Genomic DNA, 26341 nt, shown 5'->3' with positions numbered 1-26341 from the left:
GTGACAAGGAGGGGAAGGGAAGTAGAGGAAAGAGATGGAGGAGAAAGGAAGCAAGACCGATCTATATCACTAAGCAGTTGGAAGAAGGTTTTCCCATTTCATAAACTGTATTCGAGGTCAGTCCTCAGTCTGAGAATGTTGGCGCTTGCTGGCATAAAAGAGCAAATAAATTCTAGGAGTGTGGCTCTTCCTGGTGAAGATCTTTAGTGGCAAGAAAAACAGAACATTCTGGCCTCCTTCCACTATTCATGGTCTTAAAATGAAAAGCTTCTCACATAATCTACCAGAGTTTCTATTTGAAACAGATGACATAAAAAAAAAATCTGTTTCAACGGGCTTTTGTGACATGATTCAGCAAACTATTCACGCAGTACAATGGCTGAAATATACAAGAATATTGTAAGTGCTTCTATTTATGATCAGAATCTGTATGCTGGATACAATGAAATGAAAAACATCAGACTTGTGTCAGACAGCTGGGATCAAAAAAAGAACTGCTATTTGAGGAAACACTATCAGCAGCACAGAAGAAGAGCACTGGAAGGATGCTCTCGGCGGAAGAACTGTAATAAAGAGAGACATCTTCTGAAGAACGATACAACGCTGGACATACTGTAAGCACTAGCTAATTTGCAGAATTGAGTCTGGAGGGACTGAACCGGGGGCAATTCCCCTGAATCATATGTCACCACAGTTGCAGTGCAGCAAGGAGACAGGACAAGATGAAGCATAAATTGCTTACAAGACACTGGCCTTGAAAGAAAGGAAGGAAGAAAAAACCCAAGGAGATCTTTATGAATTAACTTTATAGTAAGGAGGGAAAGTACGGAAGTGTGAAGCAAGAAATCTTTAAAAGCAATGCTGTAGAACAGCAACACACCAGGGAATACAGCAAAGATTGATTTAGGAAGATGGTAGCATAAAGCCTAAGCAATGTACTACACCAGACCAGCCATAGCAATGTTTCCTCCAGCAGGCAATCCTTAGCACAAGCACAAAACTCCCGACCAGCCAGGAATTTCAGTGGAAGACAAGTGATTTTCATGATCGCTTTTCCTCCTAGGTCTGACGTGAATTTCTCACCTCATCTATTTCTGCTTCTTTGATGCCCACCAACATTTCAGCTACGTTTAAGAGAAAGAAAGCATACATGTATGGCATGTTTTTTTAAAAAATAAAATTACAGGAGCAAGAGATTCTTCCTGGGATGTACCGGAGATCAAAGTGCCAAGCTGGCTGGATAGATTGGTGGTTTAGATCTCTGGCTGCTAAGCCAGAGGATGGGAATTTCATCCCCCTCTTTACCTCCTCGAGAGGGGCTGGACTTGATGAACCCAGAGAGTCCCTTCCGGCTCTGCAGTTCCAAAATTATGCTTACAAAAGGAGGGCTTGCATGTGTGCTGGGAAGCAAGAACCAACCCAGTTCACCAGAATATATACTAGAAGTCCATAGGTGGAGGAAGATGAAAGGAAGGCGAATGTCACTTCTCCCTCCCCTTGTTTTTCCTCTAAATATGCTTCCCCAGGATGGAGGTATCTTGGAGCAGCATGGAAGGTGGCACAGCAGTAATCTAAAACAAGGATATTTGCAACTGACCTCTAAATATTCAAAAATCGTTTGTTCTCCCTCCTGTGTTTTACCACATAGGCATCTAAAATCCAAGCCACACCTGTATATATTAAGAAGTTGGCATGAGATACATTTATTCATTAATCAGATTAGTAGTAACTGAACAAGGAAATAGACAGCAATGGGAAAATGCCAACCTTGATGGCTATGGCTAGTTTTAAACCATTTATTTCCTCTCTTTTATTTTACTTTTTCTTTTTTTGTTAATTTGCTTGGCCGCATGTTTAAGCTTGATGAATCTCATCCTTATTACCCTCATAAATATCAAGACTGCTTTTTCAAGATTTCAACTGTAGCAGCTGGACAATGTTTTCTAAAGTATTTTGGCTCCTGAAATAGTATTTTGAAACTCAACAACTGATGGATGGAGTATTTTAATTAGGTTTTTCACATTAACCATTTCCTATCGACTCTCTCTCGACAGTGATTCCAAAACTTTTTTTTTTGAGTCACAACCCCTTTTTAGAAGCGCTAGCTGTGTTAGTCTGCGCTAGCATTTCAGGGAAAAACTATTTTAAAAAAGAAGGCAAAAATGCGACACGTTGAAGACTAAATGCTATATTTTAATGTGAGACTTCATGGACGTGTTTACTTCCTCAGAGAAAAGAGTGGGATTCCCACTGTGCCTCCTGTCAGTAGAGCCAGTCTGTGTGGCCTTGGGCAAGCTGCACTGTCCCCGAAGACGACCCCCCCCCCCCAGAAGAAGAGAATGGTAAACCACTTTGGAGTTTTCTCTACCTGGAAAGCACCGAAAAGGGTTGCCATAAGTCAGAAATTACTTGATGGCATGCAATTATTATTATTAATTATTATTAGGGGGACTAAGCTAAGTCAACCTCAGTTTTGGCTAGTAGAGTGACATTTCTTGTGATGTTTAAACGTGATCAGCTTCTTTCTTTCAAATATTCTTTTAAAATTTTAAAAGGATGTTGACTGTTACATCAGTCTTTTACAAGGATGGCTATGCAGTGTTTCTCTCTGCCTTCTTTTCTTCTCTAAAGAATTTATGTAGTTCCAGACTAACGTTAATTGTTCTTGCTAGAGTTTTTTTGGTCCCATGCATTTCTTGTAACTTACTTCCCACATCTAGTAATGTACACTGGGGCCATGGGAAAGGACCTTTTCTGTTGCTGCTCCTGCACTGTGGAACTTCCTCCCACAGAAAGCCAAGGTGGCCTCAGCTTTGCTGTCCTTCTCAAGCAAGCAAAGATCTTTCTCTTCAGGCAAGCCTTCCCTCAAGCTTGCCTTAGGAAAAAGGTCTTCGTCTCCTTGCCTGAGTGGCATTTTTAAACGATTTCTTATACCTCACAGCTTTGCTATTGCTTTTGTTTGTTTTTGTTTGTTTTTAAAATGTGGTGTTTGCTTGATCTTTATTAGTATTTGTATGCTTTCTGTTCTCAGCTTTCAATATAGTCCTTTAAAGATGTAAGCCACCTTGGATTCTTTTTAAGAAGAGAGGGTAAAAACAAACAAACAAACAAACAAACAAACAAACAAGTGTCCCATTTAAAACCAAGGGATCTTGATTTCACGTTGCATTAATGGAAAACACTTGGTTTAAAAAAACAAAATAATGAAATTTTCCTAACGTATATGGCAAGTTTGTACAATTCTTCTTCACAAGAGAATGTGCTGCAAAGATTGAAGTAAGAGACCTAAAAAGGACTCTAGCTGATCAAGCAGAAAAAAAAGACTAGACACCTGTCTGAGAAATGGAACATTAGCTCACCTGTAGGAGTTACCCAGGATCCATTCAAAACAAAGTCATGTATTTAATGTTTATAGAAAGGTAATGTTAAGCACCTCTCCCCAAGTACACTATTTTGTTGAACTCTTTAATGGATATGTGCAGCAGATAAAGCAGAATTTTAAAAAAACCACATGCAGGTAGCGGAAAAAGGGAAGTGGAAATCAGCCACACCCAACTGATTTAGCTGTCATGTAAATCAGTGCTTCTTAACCTTTGTTACTCAGATTCTTTTGAACTGCAACTCCCAGAAACCCCAGTCAGGACAGCTGGTGGTGAAGGCTTCTGGGAGTTGCAGTCCAAAACTCCTGAGTAACCCAAGGTTAAGAACCAGTGATGTAAATCATACTTTATTCAGGACAGACCATCTTCAAGCTCCATAGGTAAAATCTGCGGCTGTAAACTAGGAACAGCAATAATGATGTCCACAGTTTAAGGACCAGGTCAAGTAAACACTCCTTGTAATGGCACACTCCCAATAAGGTTATACTGTGTAGTCAGCCTGCTGTGTCGCAACAAGATAAACAGCACACGCAACTACTGAATCAGAAACCGCTGGTGTTGCAAAAAAAAAAAATCTTCCTTGGGACCCTTCCACATAACCAGTCAAAACATGCCCCACAATGCATTCTAGCTTTGGCAAGAGACTCCTGCAGGTGTCTTTTCAATGCCAGAATGATTGACACAATAATGTATCTGGAGATAATCAGATGACAGCAAGAAGAATAAATTTTCTTTGGGACAAAGGCATGTTACCTTTCCACCACTTTCTTTTAAGCTTCTTTTTTTAAAAAATGATTTTCTTTGAATAAAATAGAAGTAGATCCTGAGAGGCAACCCTCCTGCTATCTCCTTGGAATACAAAGTGGTGATGTTTAGTCATACTTATATGTTTGCTATAACTATATAAGATCATCTAGTTAGAGGCTTGAAAGTTACTTTTAAGTTGAATTGACATAATGGCATGCTGGAGCTATTCATAATGGAGCAATGGCAGGATGATGTGTGGGGACCCAGAATATTATCGTATTTTTCTGCACCGCCCCTTTTCTAACCCAAAATTTCTTTCCTTGCAAGAAAGTGGAGGGGGAAGGCAGGGATCAAAGCGCTTTGATCCCTCTTTTCCCTCCATTCCTCTTCCCCCTCCTTACTACCATGTATTAAATGACCCTCAGTTTTTCCTGTAATTATTTTAGGAAAAAGTGTCATTTTATACAAAGAAAAATGCAGTATTTTACAATATTGCTCCATAAAGGATGGTTTCAGCATGCCATTATATTCATTCTTCTCAAAAACAACTTCTCGGGTTCAAAGGCATTTGTAAAACGGCAATCATGAATGTGCTATCAACTTGAATGTAAAGTATATATCATCATAATGTGCTATCATGTCAATTCTGACTTATCCTGACACTTCTCTGAGTTTTCCAGCTAGAGAAAACTCAGAAGTACCTTACCATTCCCTTCTGCTGGGGACCTCCTGGGACTGTACAGTTTGACCAAGGCCACACAGCCTGGCTCTATTTGCAGGAGGCATCATGGGAAATCAAACTTCAAATTAGAGATGGGGATAAATCAGAAAAAAATGGTGATTTGTTGTGATTCATCATTAATCAAAGTTGACAAATATATGAATTAATGAAGCACCAAACTTTAGCAATGTTAAAACACAATGGCCTGCCAATCCTGTCTTTCTCTTCCTGAAGCCATCCTGCTTGTCAATGTCCTGATCATCAGTTGATTGGTGGGACACTGACAAGCAAGCTGAAGGAAGGGAGACCGAAGTTTCCCTTCTCCCAGCCAGTCTGCCCAAAGAGACAAATAAAAACAGATAAATATTTGCCCCTTTGTATATGTCAGGGTCTCCAGTCCTGACAAAAACAAAGGGATGAATATCTTATGGATCAACGATATTTCACAAATATCACAATTTGTGTTGTTTTTTTTTAATTTGTCTCAGTGTCTACTCCCAACCTTTTTGGCTCCAAAGCCAGATATGTAAACTACTGAACTACAAAGTCAGCTCTCTTCACAGTAGAAGTGTCCTATGATGTGCTTGAAACAAACTAACATCACCTAATGAAGACCATAAGTTCCGTTGTGCAGCAAATGGTACTCAGATTTTCTATCCTATTTTCTATCCTCCAATTACCACTTTGAGGCGATCACTTTAATTATCTGTAACTCTACTAGGAATGACATTTACCTCTGGCTGGGAAAAGAAAAGCATCAGGATGCATTAGTGCTGATGAGCATTTCCAAGGGTGAAACCATGGCACCCTCTTCCTGCTCTGACATGCCAACAGAGAAGGCATTCTGCCAGCACCTACAGCCATTACTGACAGATTGGCCCACATGCCTCATTGCTTTGATCTCAATCTGTACCAGATTACCAGTTATACTCAAAAAACAAGGCTGAAAGCCTTCTTAATTTTGGATTCACTAAAAGAGAAAGGGTAGCATTCAAGGACTATATGGCAAGATACAAACAGTACTGCAGGCTCAAGCTCTTTGTCTATCCCCAATGGTATCTTAATGCCAAGGCACCACCAGGATGGATAGGCTCATTAGCGGCCACGTTGCCTGCTCTTGAACTTAGTGCCAAGGCATATGGCTTAGCAGATGCTCCAAGCAAAGGGTTTTATGGATGAGACCACCTAGGTGTCATCGTATGCTGGACCTCAAATAAAAGATTTAAACCCTTATGGGACAACTGGTGATATTCACTACCACTTCCAAATTGGAAAATATATAAAGACGGCTTGGTTCTGAAATAGCAAGTGAGTAAAATCAGAGTCTTTTTGCTCTGCTGTTTTCACATGACCAAAATAAACTGTTAGATTTGTTTCCAAAATCCCTGTATTTTAAATTTCTGACTTCCTTGGCCTCATTTCAAGAGTCACACTAATGTTTAAAGACATCATCCATCCCTCTATTTTCTTGTTTCTAACTTTTACACAGAGACTTGTGTATGTTTGTTCAAGCTGTCAGTAACAGCTTTACATCTAGTTCACGTTTCTCTACCCTACATTACCATTGTACACAGACACTGAGGGGAAGAAAAGCAACCTAATATTTTATATTCTACACATAATTATATCAGAATTCTTTTTTTTCCCAGTATGTTTTTCCAAAGCACGTTAACCCTTGCTTGCACTGACAGAAGGTTCAGGTGCAGGTTTCAGAACTTCTCCTAGGTAAACCAGAATTCAATAGTTTTGGCCCAGAGGGTAGAGCAAACCCACAGAACCCTAATGATAGGATTAGGAGGCAGATATTGTTGAATTTCTGCCACATTCTTGAGATTAACTGACAGCAAAGAGAGAAGCAGAACAGTGTGTCCTTTGCATACTGATTGCAGTTGAGTCCAAGCATTTGGATGAACTATTCTGTTAGTTTCATGGAGGCATAAAAAGCTGAGTGTGGGTGGTGAAAGGGATACCTTAAGTACTTAGAGACGCCGACAACAACAACAAACCCTCCCCCACCTCCAAAAATCCCCTTGGGGTGGAAGAATATTTCTCCAGCACCTATTCTGGAAATAAAACTGGAAAACAACTAGATCTATACCCTGCCCCAAACTCTACTTTGGAAGATGACCCAGAAGCACACCATAGCTCAAGGATGGGCAATGTTTAAACGTTCAAGGGCTGCACAAGCCCACCTCTAGACCATGGATGGCCTTTTTCTCAGGGTTTTTTTTAAACTGAAAAAGCCTCCTCATGCTCTTTTGGAGACATAGGAAGGGCAATTTTGCCTTTTTTCTTCTTCCTTTTTTTTTTTGCTTCTATTCAGTCTTTAGTCAAGGGACAATTCACTTGCAAGGGGTCAAGGCTGGATTTGGGCCCCAAAGAGGTCACATTTTGCCCACTCCACCTATATTTGAGGATAATGAAAATCACTGCTAGGCGCCAGGAGAAAATAGGGCTTCCTCCATGTCCTGACAATTAATTCAGCAAGAAAATCAAGATGGCTTCAATTACACGGCAAGACCAGAATTTCACACTAGTGAAGAATTAAAGCAATATGGTCCAACTCTGTACACACTCTCATCTTACATAACTGCTAAATGGCAATAACAATAGATGCATTATTTGATACATGTTATTTATGATAATCAAGAATTTTTCAGATGGTAAAAGTTGTCAACTCCATATTTAGGGAAAGTACTCTGCAGAACAGTGTTCTATATTTTGGAAGATTATTCTCCAAAGATGCTCCACAAGTTTGGAACTTCCCTCACTTAGAGGAGATCAGCCACATAGGAATTCAAAAGGTTAATCTAATAGAAGAACAGACAAATTCCTAGGAGGAAGCATTAACATTACCAACAAAGCAACAAATTATCTATATTTTTCTTCATGCATACTTCGTAATGAAAAATGAGAATCTTGGGCTAACTATAAAACTGATCAGGAGATTTATGAGGAAAGAGCCACATGCACAACAGAGACAAAAGGTAGATATTTATGAGGAAATGTGCAGAGGTCTGCTGCTTGGGGAGAAGAAAGCAACACACACCACAGGGTTGGATGATGCAAAGCCAACAGGCTCAGAATCCCACTGCCATATCCAAGAACAGTTCATGCACTGTTACATCATCGTATAATTGAGTTATCACCTGTTGCAAAAATACTATCACAGAAGAACTCATGAATTATTTGATCCTCTTACTTCAGGCGATGAAAGCTGGTTGGAAAGTAATAATTCTCTCTACCACCCTGCTGTCACTGTGAACTCGCCCTCTGTAATTTTAAACAGGAATTTATCAAATGGAATTGTCAGGCTGCCTTTTCTATATCATTTTCTGTATAAAGAGCTCTGACGTTTCACCTGTTTACGACTTTGCATCATGATTAAAGAAGCATTTGCAGTCCTATTTATCTGACACATCTCCAGTAAACGAGTGAGGTACTAAATTCCTTTTGTAAATGGGTCTCAAATTTATTGCATGTAGCTTTTTAAAGGATTAGCAGTGGTTTGCCACTAGACGCTAAACCCCCTTCTTGAAGAACAGAGCCCATTGGTTGCATTGACTTGAGTATATCTCTTCATGCCTGATCCTTCTCTGGGCACCAACACCCCAGCTTGAGAATTTGAAAAAAAAACATTCATTGTCGTCATCCTCATAGACACTCTGCTGTGTTGGGAGAGCTCTATACATGTTCACAACCACCTCAGTCTTCTTGCGTTTATATAGAAGTGATCTAGTTAGGCCTCCAATAGAACAGACAGAACACCTATGCATTAAATTTAAATCTAATATATACAAATAGTGCCACAATTAGACATCATTATTATAAGCAGAAAAAATATATACAGCTCACCATAATTCAGAAAACTGGGACCTTGGGACCGAATATTGAAAGAAAGAAAATCAAGTAAAAAAAGTAAATCAGGCCCAAATCCTGTTGTATGGTTCCATCACTGCAACAGGAATCATGTCACCACCAGCAGCAGATAGCTGCTAATTAAAGAATTCCTGTTGCAATTGTAGGTTGCACACAACCTAGAATTGTTGGGTTATTGTGTGCAAGTCGGCAACCTGCTATTGGAGTGATGTCACTCTCATTTCACAGGTGTGGGGATGCAACAAAGTATTTGCCAGTGCTTAACAATACACTGAAATGTCTCATAACTTGTATTTTCTGCAGCTCAGAGAATATAAACGTATATGGAAAATAAATAATACCTACTGCATCTATATTTCAGTTTCTGCACAAGAAATTTCCAGAGTGCTAAGCCATAAATTCTTACAATCATTAACTCAGAATAAATTATTATTTAAAAAGAATACTTTTTTCAATTCACAAAATAGAATATAGTCCTCAAATTCATTCCCCCCTCTTTATTTTTTTTTTTAACCTGTTAGATTCTGGCACTGTAATAAGTCTTCTCCATAAGATTGGCAACTTTTCACAGTAAATAAATTAGCAGTTCCAGAAGTTAGTCATAGTTGCTTACAGGTATTAGACAGTGCCATTCTATCAGTTTCGCCATCATCCTAAAACTAATTTCTATTTAGTTAAATGAGTCATGACTCAAGTAGGCAGTGCAACATTTCTGCAGTTTGCTGAAGTGCCAAATGACGGCACTGTTACTTGGCATTGTCTCAAGTGTGCCTCTGAAGGAAGAAAAATGAACCATAGAAGTTACATTTTCACAAAGTTGGATCAAGATGTTAAAACAGTCTATCATGAAGCAATTCAGTAAATTTATATGGGGAGTTTTGTCTACTCATTTTTTTCATTTAAAATGCAATTGCCTTTTTCAGAAGATGGATTCATTTTCCCAGATTTGAGTCTGCACCATTAGCTTTTGGCATGCACAAACAATTGGCATCCACATTCTGATTCAACCAGCCTTATTTTGCTCCATTTTTTTTCCTGAATCACTTTAGGTTCTGTCCATCTAGCAGCAAAAGGTATTTCTCTTCCTACAATTTCAGCAGCCATGCTGTCTTGGCAGACCACTTCTGGTCAATTACAGTTCAGCACATACTGTATGTGCAAGTTATATTAATTCTACAGGACAATCCTCATCTGAAAATTGCAAGACAACCTTCAAGGGATAGAATTTTCAATGGCACTTTCAACATTGCAGGCTACATATAACCTACCTTCTGAAGTGGCATGGCAGTATTTACAATTACAGCACCTTACATATACATATGTAAGGTGCACATACATATACTAGCCATCAGCCTTGAGTGCGTTGGCCACATTGGCCACTTTAGAAGGCTCAACTGTCTCTTTGAAGAAATTGAAACCAAATAAATGCCTCTCAGAAAGCACTAAATTTGTCGTTAGTGAAATGAGAATAGAATGGAACAAAGAACGAGACTAAGACTATCCAGTATGAATTAACAAATGAAAATTAGCCCTAGTTTCACTACCTATAATCTCTTCGGGGCAAAGGTTACGCTTGGTTTGCCTAAAAATGTTGTTTTGGACATATCAGCAACATTTCTTTGGAAGGTTTCAAGGAAACAGATGCACCAGCTTTCAAGATTATGAGCATAATTTCACTCTCAGATTTAAAGGGAGCGTGTTGTCCAGTCCCTCAGTGGCTCCATTTCCTACACATAACATTTTCCTATGAAACATGTCACCAAGGCTGGTGCAGAACTTTAAGGAAAGTAGTGAAAGCATTCCTATTCCATCTGGCTTTGACAGACTGCCATATTTTTCTGGTGTTCGGCTATGCTTACGTTTGGCTGGGATCTCCAGATTTATGTTTCGGAGTCCGATATTCAGAGGGATTATCATATTTTATTTGTCTTATTAATACCTATTATTTTGGACCATTTGTTATATTCTATTTTGTAAACCTCTGCTGGTGGGCAGAAATCTGGAACGCATAAAATATTTTTGTTGTTCTTAACCAAAGGGGGGGAAATATCCAATTGTGCACTTCAGGCAAAACATATGTTCGCTAATCAGATTTGTCTGTTAACAATCTTCCCTAGAGAGAAATATTTGAAATAACCTGTCAGCTATCTGATATGGAGGATCAAGTAGTACAGAAAATTCCAGTTGGCTTCTTTTTAACGGAGTCTGATCCAGCAATTCCCTGGATCAGACAGAGTGGGGAACATTAATACTTGCAGACTGTCATTGTTACTGTCTCATCTATAACAATCAACCAGGTTCTTTTAAACGGTGTTCACTTTGGCACTCAGCCCGTAATGAGTATGTGGTGTTTAAGAGGTAGTTTTTTTAAAGTTATTCCTTGTTCAGTAGAAATTCTGACAATGTAAATAATTGGTGGTTGTGGGTTTTTCAGGCTCTTTGGCCCGAAAACCTTCAGAATATGGCCAAAGAGCCCCAAAAAGCCACAACAACCATCAGATCCCAACCGTGATAGCCTTCGAGAATACAACGTGAATAATTGTTGCTAATAATGCATGTGCTCATTAAGCTTTGCTTTTATACATTAACCAATGGAAAATGAGGAGGAAAGTACCAGAAAGAGAATAATTTACTAGTTAAAGAATATCAGGATTTAGTTTGGAAGCAGCTCACTGCCACTGATTAGAGCTGCTACTTCCTAAGCCAGGATGATGTCCAATCTCCAGTCAAAGAAAGAGGGGAAGAACAAATATAATTCTATCTCATCCAGTCCCAAAATCTGGAACTGGTGAAGTCAGTTGTGCTGCATAGATGCATGTTAACATTATTTTGTCATTTAAAACCAAATTATAGCATACTACCAACTTCAGGCAGTTGGAAAAAAGGCAGACACATGTAACTAACTGGATGTTCAGGTGATTTTTTTCCCTTCCTGAAAGATGCTTACTTAAGATCTCAGTTTCCCCAGCATTTGTTTGAATCTACAACTTCTTGCTAAAGTTAACAATATATTCTTAGATAAACCAATCAAGCTTACGTTGAGCTGCCTTGAGTCCCACTGTCAGGAGAAAAGCAGCAAAGAACTGCAATAAATAAATGCTATGGAATTAAGCTTTAGACCTGAGTAAACTGACTGGTCTCAACAGTCTATAACACCAACATCACATGATTAAAAACAAAAATAACATTATTTCACTTTGCAAGGACACCTTTGTAGTAAACAGCTTTTGTTCACATACAGGTATGCATTTCTCATGTATACTTTATCACACATGAAAGTAAAACTTATATTATGCACTCTGAACGTTCATGAGCACTCAAGTTGTTTCTGACATATACTGATCCTATGAATTACTGACTTCCAAAAGGTCTTACAGCCTTACAGCCCTGCTGAGGTCTTACAAACTCAAGACCACGGCTTCCTTTACTGGGTGAATCCATGTATTGTCACATCTTCCTCTCTTGATACTGTGTTTGACTTTTCCTAGCATTATTCTCTTTTCCAGGGAGTCTTGTCTTCTGCTGGTACCTTCAATGTACAGTAGCCTCAGTTTGGTTTCTACTTAGCATTCAGGGTTGATTTGAGCTTGAATCCATCTATTTGTCTTTCTGACAATCCATGGTGACCTGCAAGACCTCATTTCAAGTAAACCAGTCTTCTTCCTATCAGATTTATTCATTGTTCAACTTTCACATCTATACACAGCAGTGTGTACTACCACAGAACAGATGATTTTAGTCTTGATCTCCAGCAACACATCCTTACAGTTAAGACTCTTTTCTAGTTCCTTTATAGCTGCCCTTCCAAATCTCAACCTTCTCCTTATTTCTTTGCTGCAGACTCCATTTGGATTCAGGATTAACATTACTGCTAACATATTGGAGGAGGGAATGCGACGGACAACACCACTACTTTGAAAAACAATGAAACTGCTGCCAGTCTGCTGTTGAGATCTGTTTCTCAGTGTAACATCTAAACTTTACATTTTAACTCTTCAGTTTTTATCAGTTTTTAAAAACCACTGATTATTTAAGAAGAAGTCCAAAATGCTCCCATTATCTCCAAAACAAACTCTTAAACAGTACTTTGAAGAAACATTGATTAAGAGTTCATTCTGGAGATTTGTGAGCATTTTGGACTTCTTCTTTTTTTAAAAAAAATCAGCGATTTCTAAAAACTAATCAAAACTGAAAAGTTAAAAGTGTGCTTCGACTGAGTGACAAATCACTTTTTGAAAAAGTGACATTAGCACTAAAATATCAGCAAGAATGCTTTCAAACTCTGCAGTTTTCCTTTGTGTGGTCCTTCCATCCATCCTCCTTCCTGTTCTGCAGCAATAAGTAGGACTTCATGTTTGCCATACCACATATGGGTGGTGGGAAACTAATGATCTGGGAAGGAAGCCTGAGGCAAAAGACAAGATTCCATGTCAGATGAAGTGACAGTTTCACTTTTCTTCAACACTAGCCACGCCTGGGCCCATCCACCACCTCGTCCTTCAAGAAAAGTTACAGACCAGGTGTCTCAGAGGAAGAACCTGCCTCCTAAAGGTGACTGGTTATCTCAGTCTGCCTGGAAACAGCACACAAATTTTGATTGTGGCAAAGGGACATGACAAAATAGTAAGCATTCTCAGTTTCTTTTCTTGTCCTAGATTTTTAAAAAAGTGTGTTGCTTATATAGTGTTCCATAGCACTTAAAGCACTCTCTGGGTGGTTTACAAGTTAATTATGGAGGCTATACATAAAAACAAAAGAACTAGAATATCTTCCTTTTTTTATTTTTGTACCACAAATAAGCCCACAAATGGACGACAGTGAATTAGTCTTACCTGCAGCCATAACTTGTTATTCACTGCATCCCTCCCTGTAGCAATGCACTGGAATGTAGCATTTTGGCCAGCATTGACCTCCACATCCCCCAGCCTCAAGAAATGAGGAGATTTATCTGCAGAGGTGGAAAAAAACAAGGCAGTTCACAAAAAGTGCTCACAGACACGAAAGCCTGCCTCCTTCCCCCAAAAGAGGCATTTTCCCACAACTTTTGAATAAGACTGATTTTTACACAAAAGAAAATAATCACTGCAGCTTGTGGAGGAGGAATAAAACTGTCCTGATCTTTATTTTCTTACTCGCTTACTCTGCTAAAGCTTGTCAAACCTGAATTATAAAAAGTGATTTATAATAAACCAAGCATGTAAAACTCAATGTAAGTTTAAAATTCACTCTAGGGTGAATTTCTATTACATTTTGTGTCCAACCATTACTATGTTGAATCACTGCTTTAAGAATATACAGTCAGATTTAATTAGCAACATATAATGCGATCCAGTGCAATTTAGACCTCCTTGTCAGTAAACATCACCTGCATCACTAAATACAGCAACATTTGACCCACTGACAAACCTTTTCATACTAACTGCATGGCCTCAAGGAAAACTCAGTGGAAAACCATCCGTGCGAAATATTAGGGTTGAAAAAGGTGGTGGCAGCAGTCGAGAGAGATCTACGCTACATAGTTCTCACATATTACACTCCTAAATTACCTGAGAATAGGCTAAGCATCAAGTAGCTTACTTTGGCCCTAACAAGGTCAGCAGATTCATTCACCCCTATTCTACTTGCTTTGAAGAATTCTGCAAGACAGGAAAAAAAAAAGACTCACATAGGATGAAGGATCATGCGTACAGCCCTGTGGGTCCTCTAACAGAGGGCTGCTTAGAGGAGCTAAATTTACAGTCATCTTAGCAGATCCAGAGCCAAATAATACAATGTGTACTGCTTATATACCATCCCCTAGTGCTTAAACCATTCTCTGGATGGTTCAAACTTTAATTATGCAGACTACATAATGCAGCCCCCTCCCTGATAGCTGGATGTTCAATTTATTGGCCTCAGAAGGATGAAAGAGTGAGTCAAGCTTGAGCCAGCTACATGAGCCCATCAAACTCAGCTCATGAGCAGAGAAGCTTTTGAGATGCCAGTTTTTTGAGCCATACATGCCTCATTAGATGGAAGGTGGGGTTGCTGGATCACATGAAGTCTGCAGTTACTACCCATCATTCTTCTTTTTTTGTCCTCTACTACCAGAGACTGGAAAGCATAGTTCACCTGGATGTGGCAGCTCTAAAGAGCAGCGCTGCAATGAATGCAAAGCATCTTTGTCTAGATCAGTATATGAAACACTCAAAGAAGAGAGATATGGTGGTAGTGGGAGAAATCAGGGGCACTGGTCTCCGTCTGGAAATGTAAATGGGTGGATAAGGTAAGGGCCAACAAATTATACAATTGCCTTGCTGACAACTTCATCTTCAAGAAGGTGGAAAAAGCAACACAGGAATAAGCTTGACCTGGTCCTCCTTAGTTTGAAAGAACTGTTAAACAAAGTGAAATGAGTAGAGCTTTTGACAGAAGTCTGTGGGCCCGCCTGACATTTTCCCCCGAAAGAGAAAAGTAGGGGCAATACAACACACATTCTAGCCTTCAGGACTGATTTCAAGAAACTTAGGGAACTGTAGGTAAGATTGTACAGTCAGATATGCTGAAGGAGATGAGCCTTCACCATGGATGGATGTTTCTTGGAAGTGAGATCCTGAAGGGACATTTCCAAACAGCTCTTACAAGAAAGCAAACTGACAGGCATCTAGAGAATACAGGGTGCATGTATAAGGGGCCCTTAGGTGTGTGATGATTAGTGAACTGAGATTTAAAATGGGGATGTTTAGGAAACAGAAAAAAGGGCAAACCACCAAGAAAAAGAAGAAACAGCTGGTATTATTTATGGAGAGAAATCCAGCTCTGAATAAGATCAGCCTTGCAAAAGAAGCTAAAAGTAACAAACAAAGGTGTTTTCAAGGATGATCAGAGCAAGAGGGAAAAAAACAGAAGTTCTGCTGGAGTTAAAGAATGAAGAAATGCTATCGGATGCAGACAAAATGTAGAACATCCAAAGGAAATACAGGGTTCAACCAAACACAAATCAAATAAAAGAGACTGTGAGGGGGTTGCTACTAAGGCAGGTAAAAAGAAGGCACTGGAACTCCTAACTACTTCAGATGAATTTAAGTCTACAGGGCCAGACGAATTGCATCCAAGTATGCTAAACACTGAATCTGCGAACCCTCAGAAAAGAATACAGCAATTACTAAGAGTCTTCTTCTCTTGAGATGTTGAAATATAAATTGGATGGACATCTGTCAGACATGTTTTATCTATGGACTTCCTGATTTGGGCTTTGGGTCCTTTCCAGCAATATAATTCTATGGCTGCATTTTTTTTCACCCAATGAATGTTTCTCCAACTAGCCCATTTCCCATTTATATAGCCTTGAATGATCAACTGTAACAATCTAATCTGTTTTGTTTTGTTTTGTTTTGTTTTTCTTATCATGTGGTGGAACTATAGTTTCTGGGTCTTTATTCATAAGCCTTAATATTCCTTTGCTTATTACAAAACCCAAATCTGAATGCTGGTTGCTGCCCCATCTCTTAACTTCCTTTTTACAAATTATTCTGGGAGTATTATTGTTTTGCATCATCAAACATACTTGGCTAAAAGTGTGTTCCCCATAAAAACCTCCCAGGAACTATAGGACTGAAAATATGATCACTAGGCTATTAAATTGGTGAAGGTAACCAAGAAAACATCTCTATAGGACTTGAAGAAATTCTGGGAATCCCAGTCCAAATCTAAGTACAGTTCAAAGCATTGGTGCTTAACTCTCAAGTTCTATATGGCCTGGGTTTTACCCTCCTATCAATTTGCCTATCCAGTCTTTCCTCCAGGAGCCCTTGCCATCTACAGGCACATCACGTGACAATTAGAGAGATTTATTTTTTTTTGGTGCTTCACTTCTGGAATTCCCTTCCCAAAAGGAATAGCCTGGTGCCTCCATTGCTCCATTTTAAACATCAAGGATAATTTTTAAAAATAAAAATAAATTGCCAACTTTTAACACTCAGTTGTTTGCCATACTGCCACTACTGTTTTATTATTGTATTATTAGCCTAATCTTGCTATTGTATTATTAGCCTAATCTTACTGTTTAATACTGTGCTTCTTATCTATACACGAACAATCTGAAAATATTTAATGGGTACTCATTAATTTTTTTTAAAAAACCAATACATTTATTTTTTGGATTTTTACTTGAACATGGCATTGGTGTTGTATTTCTGCTGCCAACTACCCTCTGTTGTGATTGACAGCAACATCAGCTTTTCTGGACGATGGCTCTCAGAATACGCCATCGAGCATAGTCCAGTTATGTTAGGATGTTCCAGGAGTAACAGTCCAAGATAACTATTTTCTCATATGATTTGTTTATCAAATGTTTTAAACTGTATATAGATACAGAAAGAAAGAACAGGGAATAGGCTGCGTAGTTCCCAAGATTACACAAATGTAAGAGTGGGTGATACCTGTTATTGGACCACTAACAATCAAACACATTGCAAAGCTTTTGTAGAGAAAACTCCACTTTCCCAGGCTGACCACAACCCCTCCATGGATAGTGCAAAAAATTGTAGACAAGAGTCCAAAATAGGTGATACATGTCTGTGAGAAGTGATCTCTCTTAAGTATTAAGATCATTTAAGAGAAATCACCATTTGGTGATTTTATTTATTTATTTATTTATTTATTTATTTATTTAACTTTTTAACTTATATGCAGCCCACACTACCTGAAGGTCTCTGGGCGGCTTACAACATTTAAAATACAATAAAAAGGCAAAATAAAAGGGCAAAATAATTAAAGTGCAATTAAAAATATATACTCTTAAGAGTGGGGTATGAAAATTCCAAACCATGCTGCAAGGCTGCTTGAAACCACAGCCTCGAGAGAACTGAAATCACTTCTCACAGACATGCACCATCAATTTTTGGTCTCCTGACTACAATTTTTCTGGACTATCAATGAAGGGGTTGTGCTCTGCCTGATGAAGTGGGGTTTGTGACATCCCCAGACCTACTGGAATATGCCACACTTTAATTATGTTGCCACCAACCATTCCCTATAAGAAGTCACACAGACCAGGAATGGATTTTAACAAACAAAAGAACAAGGTTTATTGAAAAGACAAACAGGGTAAATAAAAAGATCAGGTAAATAAGATACTGTAACGTGGCTTAGTCTCAATCATACATACAACAGTTTGGTTCACACAGAACACTTTAAAGTAAAGCACAGACCCTGAACCTATCAGTTCTGGCTACCTATAAAGAAACCTGAACCTATCAGGTAGGTACTAACTGACACACAGTTGTACTCAGTCTGACACACAGACTCCCACTCCTCACTCTCCACACAAGCTCCAAGTATATATATACAGTACAGCTCCTCCCCCTGATGTCCCGCCTTCCACTCCCCATAGGATGGAACTTTCCCTCCAAACCCATGACAGACAGGTACCATCAGTGCTGTATGTAACAGGGTTCCTCCACAAAAGCTTGTGATTTGTTCGATTTTAAGTGGTCTAGTATCACCCACTCATACATATATCCTGTATATAAAAATAAAAGAACCAGAATAAAGCAGCAGCAAAGTAATTTTAGTTCCAGGCTCCACTATTAGGTTTCTCAAAATGTTAATTTTAATGTTCTTCCCTTCCCTAAATGTTAGGGAGAAGATAAGCTAGACATCCCACCAATAATAAAAACAGTGAATATTCAAATCATCTGTAAGCTACACGCTTCTGAAGGATGAAAGAAATATTGGATTAGGCTACTTAAGTAATGATACTGAAATAAAATTAATTCACTCCTTCAGCCCTGTCACTTTCTTCTTATTAGAAAATAGAAAATAAAAAACCAGAGAGAAGTAGTGGGGGAGGACATTAATGGCTGGATGATGAAAACAGCTGTCAGACAATATTGAGCATGTCTTGAAAAAGATAGCAAAAAGCGTGACTCTTAATCACTACTTACCACAAGGGTAACTCAGAACCTGGATGTCATCAATGGCAATGTAGCCATTTCTTCCATCAGATACTTCAGCCTCAAATATTACCTGTCAAAAGAGAGACAAACAGTGTTTACAACCTTCACTACAACTGCAATTCCATCAATGCTGGTTTTTGATATATAACTTTTTTGTTAGAACAAAACTTTCTACCAAATTTTATCAACAGGTTCACAGCAGTTCTTTACTGATACAAAATATCAGTTTCTAATTCATCTCATTTCACTGTCTATGATCTCTCTCTCTCCCAGGCCCATTATACAAAGCATGTTTGGATCAAATGCACCATTTTTTTTAAAAAATGGGTCCAAAAAAAAAAAAAAAGCTCCGGCTTTTTCCCATCAAAGTATCATGTCCTCCACATTTTTTGCCTCAGCAATTCAGGGTGGGAGTCAAACTGGAAGTAGAAGGTTAATGTGTGTGTAGGTTGTCTTTACGCCTTATTTTTATTCAGCAAGAGGTAATAATGTCATGAAGGGAATATTGATGGCTTCTGGAACATCTCCCCTCTGATGCTACCACCAAATCCAGCTCAACTATGGCAGCAAAGGAATAGCACTGCGCTGTAAAGGGATAAATGCTTGTTTGAACACTGGGCTTTATTTGAAAGGAGGCTTTACTTTAAATATATAAATACCAGCTTAAAGGAAAAGACTCTGCAACAGGGACAATGTCCTAATGTTACTGGACCACATCATTCACCAAAATAACCAGTGATGAGCATTTTCACTGGGATCAAGGATGGGACTCTGTCTCTCTCTCCACCTCATGCCATTCCACTGCACCTCAAACGTCTTTCAAACAGTTAGTGGTAGGCCTAGAGTTTGTGCACAGGAGTCAGATGCCATGTGCAAACATTTACACACACACACACACACACACACACACACACACACACACACACACACACACACACACACACACACACACACACACACACACACACACACACACAGCCCAGGTGGCACTCAGAGAAATACTAGAAAATACAACACATGGCAGAACAATTTTTTTGGGAAGTTTGACAACTATAGAATTGAAACATTAATATACAGATGTAAAGGTTACTGAACCAGCAAAGAAAACTATGGGTACAGTAACAGGTCAAATTAAATGAACAAATATTTGTATACATGCAAGCACAGAGACATGATCTTTGACAAATATTGCAATGTGCTTTTCTACATTGCAGATGTTACTTCAGCTATAGATTCAGTTCTGATACTGTATCAATATGGATCTTGTATCTGGGTGCTTGTCTCACCACTTGCATATCTTCTGTACGGATATCGCTCAGAAACATAACGTGGTTTGACAGAAGCATCTTATTCTTCCTTTTCTGACACCTGACTATCCCATAAAGACCTGTACCAGGCTTTTGAGAAAGCCTTGGATACATTTTCTCAACCTATTTCTCCTGCTGATGACAGGGCTTGGCAAAATGTGCCTACCTGCCCCTGAAATGTCTCCAGAGCTCCAGAGAATTGGAATCAAGAGAGTATGGCGGGGGGGGGGGGGCAGAATAATGCCCTAATTATAATAACACATAGTAAATGGGGGAAATGGTAGAAATCAATTCCCCCTGTCTTTGAAGAAGAGAATTTCATGATCAGTATTTGCGCTAAACATAGTTTTGATGCAACACATTATATTTAGAATATATCAGAAACACAGATTTTGTAGTGGTGTGTTTTCCATGGTTCTCCTCAATTAATAGAAATTGTTAATACATAGCAATAATGGCTATCAATTAAAAAGTCAGTTGATGGACATGCTTGTCTTTTGAGGAGTGCAATGCTGAGAGACAAATTGGGGGGGGGGGATGAGAGTGAGGAGTATGTGTGTTAAAATGTGCACATTTTCTTTTCCAAAGGAACAGAGATTGTAAAGTGCCTCTTCTACAGAGGATCTGGGTTGCATGTAGTTCTTGTCATTAATTCTTGTCTTATCAAAAACAATAGTTTTCTTCTCTATCAATAGATATTTACAAAATAGAAACAAGGTCAAATGAGCAATGCTTACAAATAAAAAAAAGTCACATAGAGTTTTCAAAACAAGACCTTAATAGATGGAATAATCAACCTTGCTTCAAAATTTAGCATTATGGCTCAGTATTTAAGCAACCATATCTGCTTGTAAATGCTGCTCCCTTACCCTCCTCCATGTGTGCATGGCCTCTATTTGATGCAAGGGAGGGATGCAAATCTCCCTTACAAGTTATCAATGTGCTTCAACATATTTTGCTACCTAGAGAAAACAAATACAACCTTGCTGTACTCCAGGGATGACCAACTACAGCCATTTGCAGGAGGGTAGTGAATCTAAAAGGAAACAATGGATTTCTCATCTAATATTACGATTATTCTGATGCACAGAAAAAAAGGAGGGGGAGGAACTTATGGATCGTTTTTCAAGCCAAGCAGTGCTGATCTGGATGATTAAATATTTCCCTTTTTTTTCCCCAGTTATAAAAGTTCATTATTCTGCTGACTGTATATGTACACACACACACTAGGTTTACTCTAAATCTATGTGCAGGGAATATTTTTAGCTGCTGACTGCTAATGGGCAACATAAAATATGCAAGATTAAAATTCTCCAGAACTGGATCTGTTCAAATGTGGGCTTTCTCAGTTAAACAAAAAGGACCATATGTGGTCCAAGAAGAAAGGAGAGGCGCTTTGTAACATAACAGCTCTGCTCTCACCTGTCCGTCACAGCTGGGCAGGGGAACATCAGCCAATGAGAGGACGGAGGGTGGTGCAGAAGGGGGAGGAGCTGGATTATATAAGGTGTGTGTGTGATGTGTGAGGGAAGGAGGTTTTAGAGAGTTTGGGAGATGAGAGAAATTGGTTGAGAGAGTGAGATAGATTTGTGAGAGATAGTAAGTGAGGGAAAAGTCTGTGTGAGGTACATTAAATGAGAAACTTGATTTACAACTTGATTTACTACCTGTGATTCACTCTTTTTTATTTTGTCAAATCAATAAACAACATTTTGTTTTAGAAGAAACACTTGTCCTTTGTGATTACTGAATAAAGTTGGTGGCAGCAGTTTGAAGAAGAGTAGTGAGCACTCTGGGAGGCCTGAGTTGACAGAGGCTTCAGAGTGGCCCGCTACAGGCTTCAACCAAAAATATTCAGGCGACTACCTCCTCCTCTAGTCACAAGCCACCTGTGATCCCCTCTAGTCAGATAGCTAGCCAGCCAGCCAGCTAGATGATAGATAAACAGAGATAAACAGACACATATACAATTAGCAGAAGAAGGGAAGGGTAAACCATTTCTGAGTACTCTCTACTTAGAAAACCCTGAAAAAGGTCGTGACAAGTCGGAACTAACTTGATGGCATACAGTCATTTATTATTAATGATATCCATTAACTGACAAAAACCAACAGAATATTAGCGCTTTCAGTTCTGTCATTACATCATGACAAGAGAAGTACTGTTCAACGTATCTACAAATCGGCACTGCCATTTTGGTGTTTTATTTGAAAAAAAATTACACACGTAGGATCATTTAAAGAACTCAAAGTATTCTGGATTACAAAAAGCTTTGACTGTCACAATCCAGTATTTCATGTTTAACATCATAAGCATGCTAAAGCAATACCTCTTTCCCTTCCTTGCTGGTACCTTGTTCTAAATATAAATTACAATACTAATTTAAGCCAAAGAGATTTTTAAAAAATAAGGTATTTTGAAGTCCTATAATTCATTCACACCCAAAGCTCACTTAGCAGTAGTGGGAAAATAGGAAAGCTTCCCCGAGAGACTGGAAAAAGAGCAGGATCATCAATTAAGGATGAGAAGAAAAGTGGTCCATATATACAGATATCAAAATTTTCAGAGTTGTAGAAACAAACAAACAAACAAAAAGGACTACAATCTGCAAGAAGGTATCTCCAAAATGTGCAAAGGGATATTAAAATGGAACATGCCATTCAGAGTAAGCAAATAGGAAGGAAGGAAGGAAGGAAGGAAGGAAGGAAGGAAGGAAGGAAGGAAGGAAGGAAGGAAGGAAGGAAGGAAGGAAGGAAGGAAGGAAGGAGATATTAAATCACAAAGAATGAGATTCGATGCTGATGGAGCAAGAATAAATTCCACCAACATAGATGGGATCAGCTGCTGCAACTGTTAAGCAGTGTTCACTGTAACACAAAGTCTTAGATAAGCAAAGCCTGACCTTCTTCTGCTATGGTCTATAGCAAGGGTCTCCAAACTACGGTCTGCTTTGCCTTTTTTTATCTGGCCTGGGCTTAGGAAGAGGAGGGAACTTATGATACCCCAGACAGACCAATAAAAATATCAACACAATGTGTGGCAGCTCTGGCAAATTCCACATGAACAATAATTAAGAATGAAATAAAACATTTGCTAATATAAGAATACCTTTATATAAATATCTAGTTTGATGACATTAGAGACATAGGTAAATACAGACCCAAATCAAGACTATCTATGCATTTATGAGCTATCATTTGATTGAGCAAAGAGTCCCAGGCACTGGCGGGGGGGGGGGGGGAGAGAACAGCACCCTCCACAATCTCATGCTAAATCTGGCATTTTGCAGGGTTAAATTAAAATAGGAATTAATAACACTTAGTGAGGAAGATGCTTATGCAGTGCCAAAGGAAAACGCTGTTGGCTTCACATACCCCACAAAGTCCAAGAACTATCCTACAGACTGCAACCACTAAGCACCTCTGAATGAGATTATCAAGCCATAGCATCCACAGACCACTTTTTTTTAGCTGCAGTGCAAAATGAAGGACTTCCAGTGTATCATATTACCTGGGCTTTGCCTTATCAATTTAACCCCACTCCATTTAAAATCCTATTTAGTAATGCCAGTGTATGCATGTGGAGAGGAATGCCTGCGTGCTGGCAGAGATTCCAAGTAGATCACTTTAGAATGTTAGGGTCCAGCTTCTTTGCTTCAGTCCCGATGGTGTCACTGCCAAAACAGCTGCTTCCTACTTCTCATCTCCGTCCCTCCACCACCACTGCTGTGAGCAGGAAGTGAGCAAATTATTCCTCCAGGGGGGAAAAAATCTGTGCTGTGAAACTTTGCACCTCAAGTCCTATGCTGCCTGTCTGCAGTTCTTCATTTGCATGAATGAAGTTTTCCCCAGAGATATGGAAACATGCAAACAGCAGCATGCACCCAGACAAGGACCAAGTTAGAGTGCATCGAAAAAGGCACGGAGTGAATCGGGCATCCATCTGTGTGCCCTTATTTAGACACAAACCTAGTCCTAGTTCCATATTTATTGGAAGGATTCTGTAGATTGCTGTTCAAAAAAAAAAAAAGTAACTTTTCTTAGCTCTGATAAAAATCATGCCGTATTTCCTTGAATGCAGACCTGCACATGGAAAGAATACATTGCTCGAACTAAAACAAAAAGTCTTTGCTCCAACACAGATTTGATTCGCCCTGCCAGGCTCTGGCATAGATCATTAAGTTGAGCAGCAAGGCAGATTCCACAGCTGTCCAAGATCTAATTGTCCTTATTTCAGCAGATCGTTCATCTGGCAAATCATCTTTTTCTGTTCAGCTACAGGAAAGATGGGTTCTTGCTCGTTTAATTACCCGAAACTTTGAGCTCACATGTAGGTCAGTTCTAATGGCTGGTGTCAAAAACGGTGCTAAAGGGACTGAATACAGAAGGGGCTGCCAACATGTCAATATGGAAGCAACCCTATTCCTTGGCTTGGGATATAAAATGAGTTTTACCCTTCATGCTGCTTTCTCCTCATGTCACTTATTTGAAATCCTGATCCATCTAACCTAGTTTTTGCAGTTCAAAGAATATATCTAGATGACTGGTCAAATTATTAAGAATAGAAGTTAAACTTTAAAAAGTTTGAGGAATGTCCAGATGAGGGATAGCATTTCCTAAATTCCCTCCCTGTTATATTCAGCACATCAAAGAGACACACACAGAATGCTTTAGTTCTGCAGTTGGATAAATATCAGGGCAATGGATGGTCCACTGACATTAAATCCCTCAGAGAACTAGACACTCTTTAGGATCATTCCTCAGTTCCGTAGAATAACAAACAAAATACTCAATGCACTCTGTATATTGCTATTATATATTTTATTTAAATTTTGCTGGACATTTGATGCTGTTGAGGTGCAAAGAAAATAGGTAAACCTGCAAAAAACACCTTTTTGAAGTAATCATGCTTCTCAGTGAAGAAATGGAGAAAAAAACAGTTATTTGAACGTTCCATTAATGGTCATTCTAATTTTAGTAAATATGCTGCTGAAGCCAGTGTGAGTTTGACACTTATGAGTAGCTTCTGAAAAAAATTACAGTTCTAATGTAGGCTGTAAAAGAAGCGTAATAGTTACTCAGAAAATATTAATAAAACCAATACTTCATTGTTTCTGCTTAAAATAATAATTTTGTTAGCATAAAATGTTTTTTAAAATGTTTTTAAAAACATTTTATTGCTAATCATTTTATTATAAACAAACAAACAAACAAACAAATGTGTGCATGGGTTTTTTTGGATTAATTTTTCTTCTTAAAATGTTGACTTAACACTTACCTTTCCAAGTCAAGAAATATTTCTTCCTTACACATGCAGAAAAAGGCCAGAATCATTTTGACAAATTACTTATGTAAAGGGAACTGCTTAGTCTTGGGAGCAAACTGACACTCATTAACCAGGTGCTGACTGCATTCATGATTTTGTGAGTCAGCATCTGCCCAGGAAAACAGCAAGCACCTGGTTAGTTAGTTAGTTAGTTAGTTAGTTAGTTAGTTAGTTAGTTAGTTAGTTAGTTAGTTAGTTAGTTAGTTAGTTAGTTAGTTAGTTAGTTAGTTAGTTAGTTAGTTTATTTTATTTTATTTTATTTTATTTTATTTATATCCCGCCCATCTGGTATATTCTACCACTCTGGGCAGCTACCAACAGACATATACTCATTAAAAATACAAAGCCATTGACATAATCAATAATAAAAACAGTGCAAAATATAATATATGATAGATAGCAAAGGAAAAAGAGTTAAGTACTGGCAGGAGGGAAGGCCTGGATGTACATCCATGTTTTTAGTTGGGTTTTAAATGTACCCAGCGTAGGGGCCTTGCGAATCTCTGGAGGGAGGTTGTTCCAGAGTCGAGGAGCTACCGCCGAGAAGGCCCAGTTTCGTGTCTTTTCCTTCCGGGCCTCCCTCGGCGTCAGGCTCCTCAATCTCACCTCCTGGCTCGTGCGGGTGATCCGGGTAGATCTTGGTGGGAGCAGGCCTTCTGCCAAGTATCGATGTCCCAAACCGTTTAGGGCCTTATAGGTAATGAACAGCAATCCACCATCATGATTTACATAATTTCTTTTATGGAAGTGTAAATTGACAATAAGATTTCAGCTGATATCTTAATGCGACAGCACCTACTTTTGTCTCTTCCTCAGCAGCAGGCAAATCAAGGAAGTAGGTGCTATGAATGGAGGAGCCCCAAGACAAGACAGCTGCCATGTTGACTCCAATTCCATCGAATATTAGGATATATGTATTTAAAAGATTCATAAGCCACTGTTCAGGGTAAACAGAAGGCAACACGTGACTAAATTTAAAACTACAAGCACAATCTCTAATGTGAGTGGGTATCACACCCTGATCCTTCTAGATTTCCCTGCCAA

At 38.9% G+C, this 26341-nt stretch overlaps 1 protein-coding gene across 19 annotated transcripts in view; it reads right to left on the bottom strand.

The window, feature by feature from the left end:
- Positions 1-26341, bottom strand: part of PTPRK (protein tyrosine phosphatase receptor type K) — a 412999-nt gene that overhangs the window by 185814 nt on the left and 200844 nt on the right. For all 19 annotated transcript variants that reach the window (XM_078383369.1, XM_078383361.1, XM_072996885.2 and 16 more), the window contains exons 4-5: positions 18654-18735; positions 13560-13675 (exon numbers count right to left, since the gene is read on the bottom strand). In XM_078383369.1, the coding sequence (XP_078239495.1) occupies positions 13560-13675; positions 18654-18735 (198 nt within the window). The remainder of the gene's footprint in view (positions 1-13559; positions 13676-18653; positions 18736-26341) is intronic.

This window comes from Pogona vitticeps, chromosome 1 (assembly GCF_051106095.1).
Source record: "Pogona vitticeps strain Pit_001003342236 chromosome 1, PviZW2.1, whole genome shotgun sequence".
Taxonomy (NCBI): Eukaryota; Metazoa; Chordata; class Lepidosauria; order Squamata; family Agamidae; genus Pogona; species Pogona vitticeps.
The sequence above is the reverse complement of the archived record's forward strand: the minus strand, read 5'-3'. Positions and strand labels throughout refer to the sequence as shown.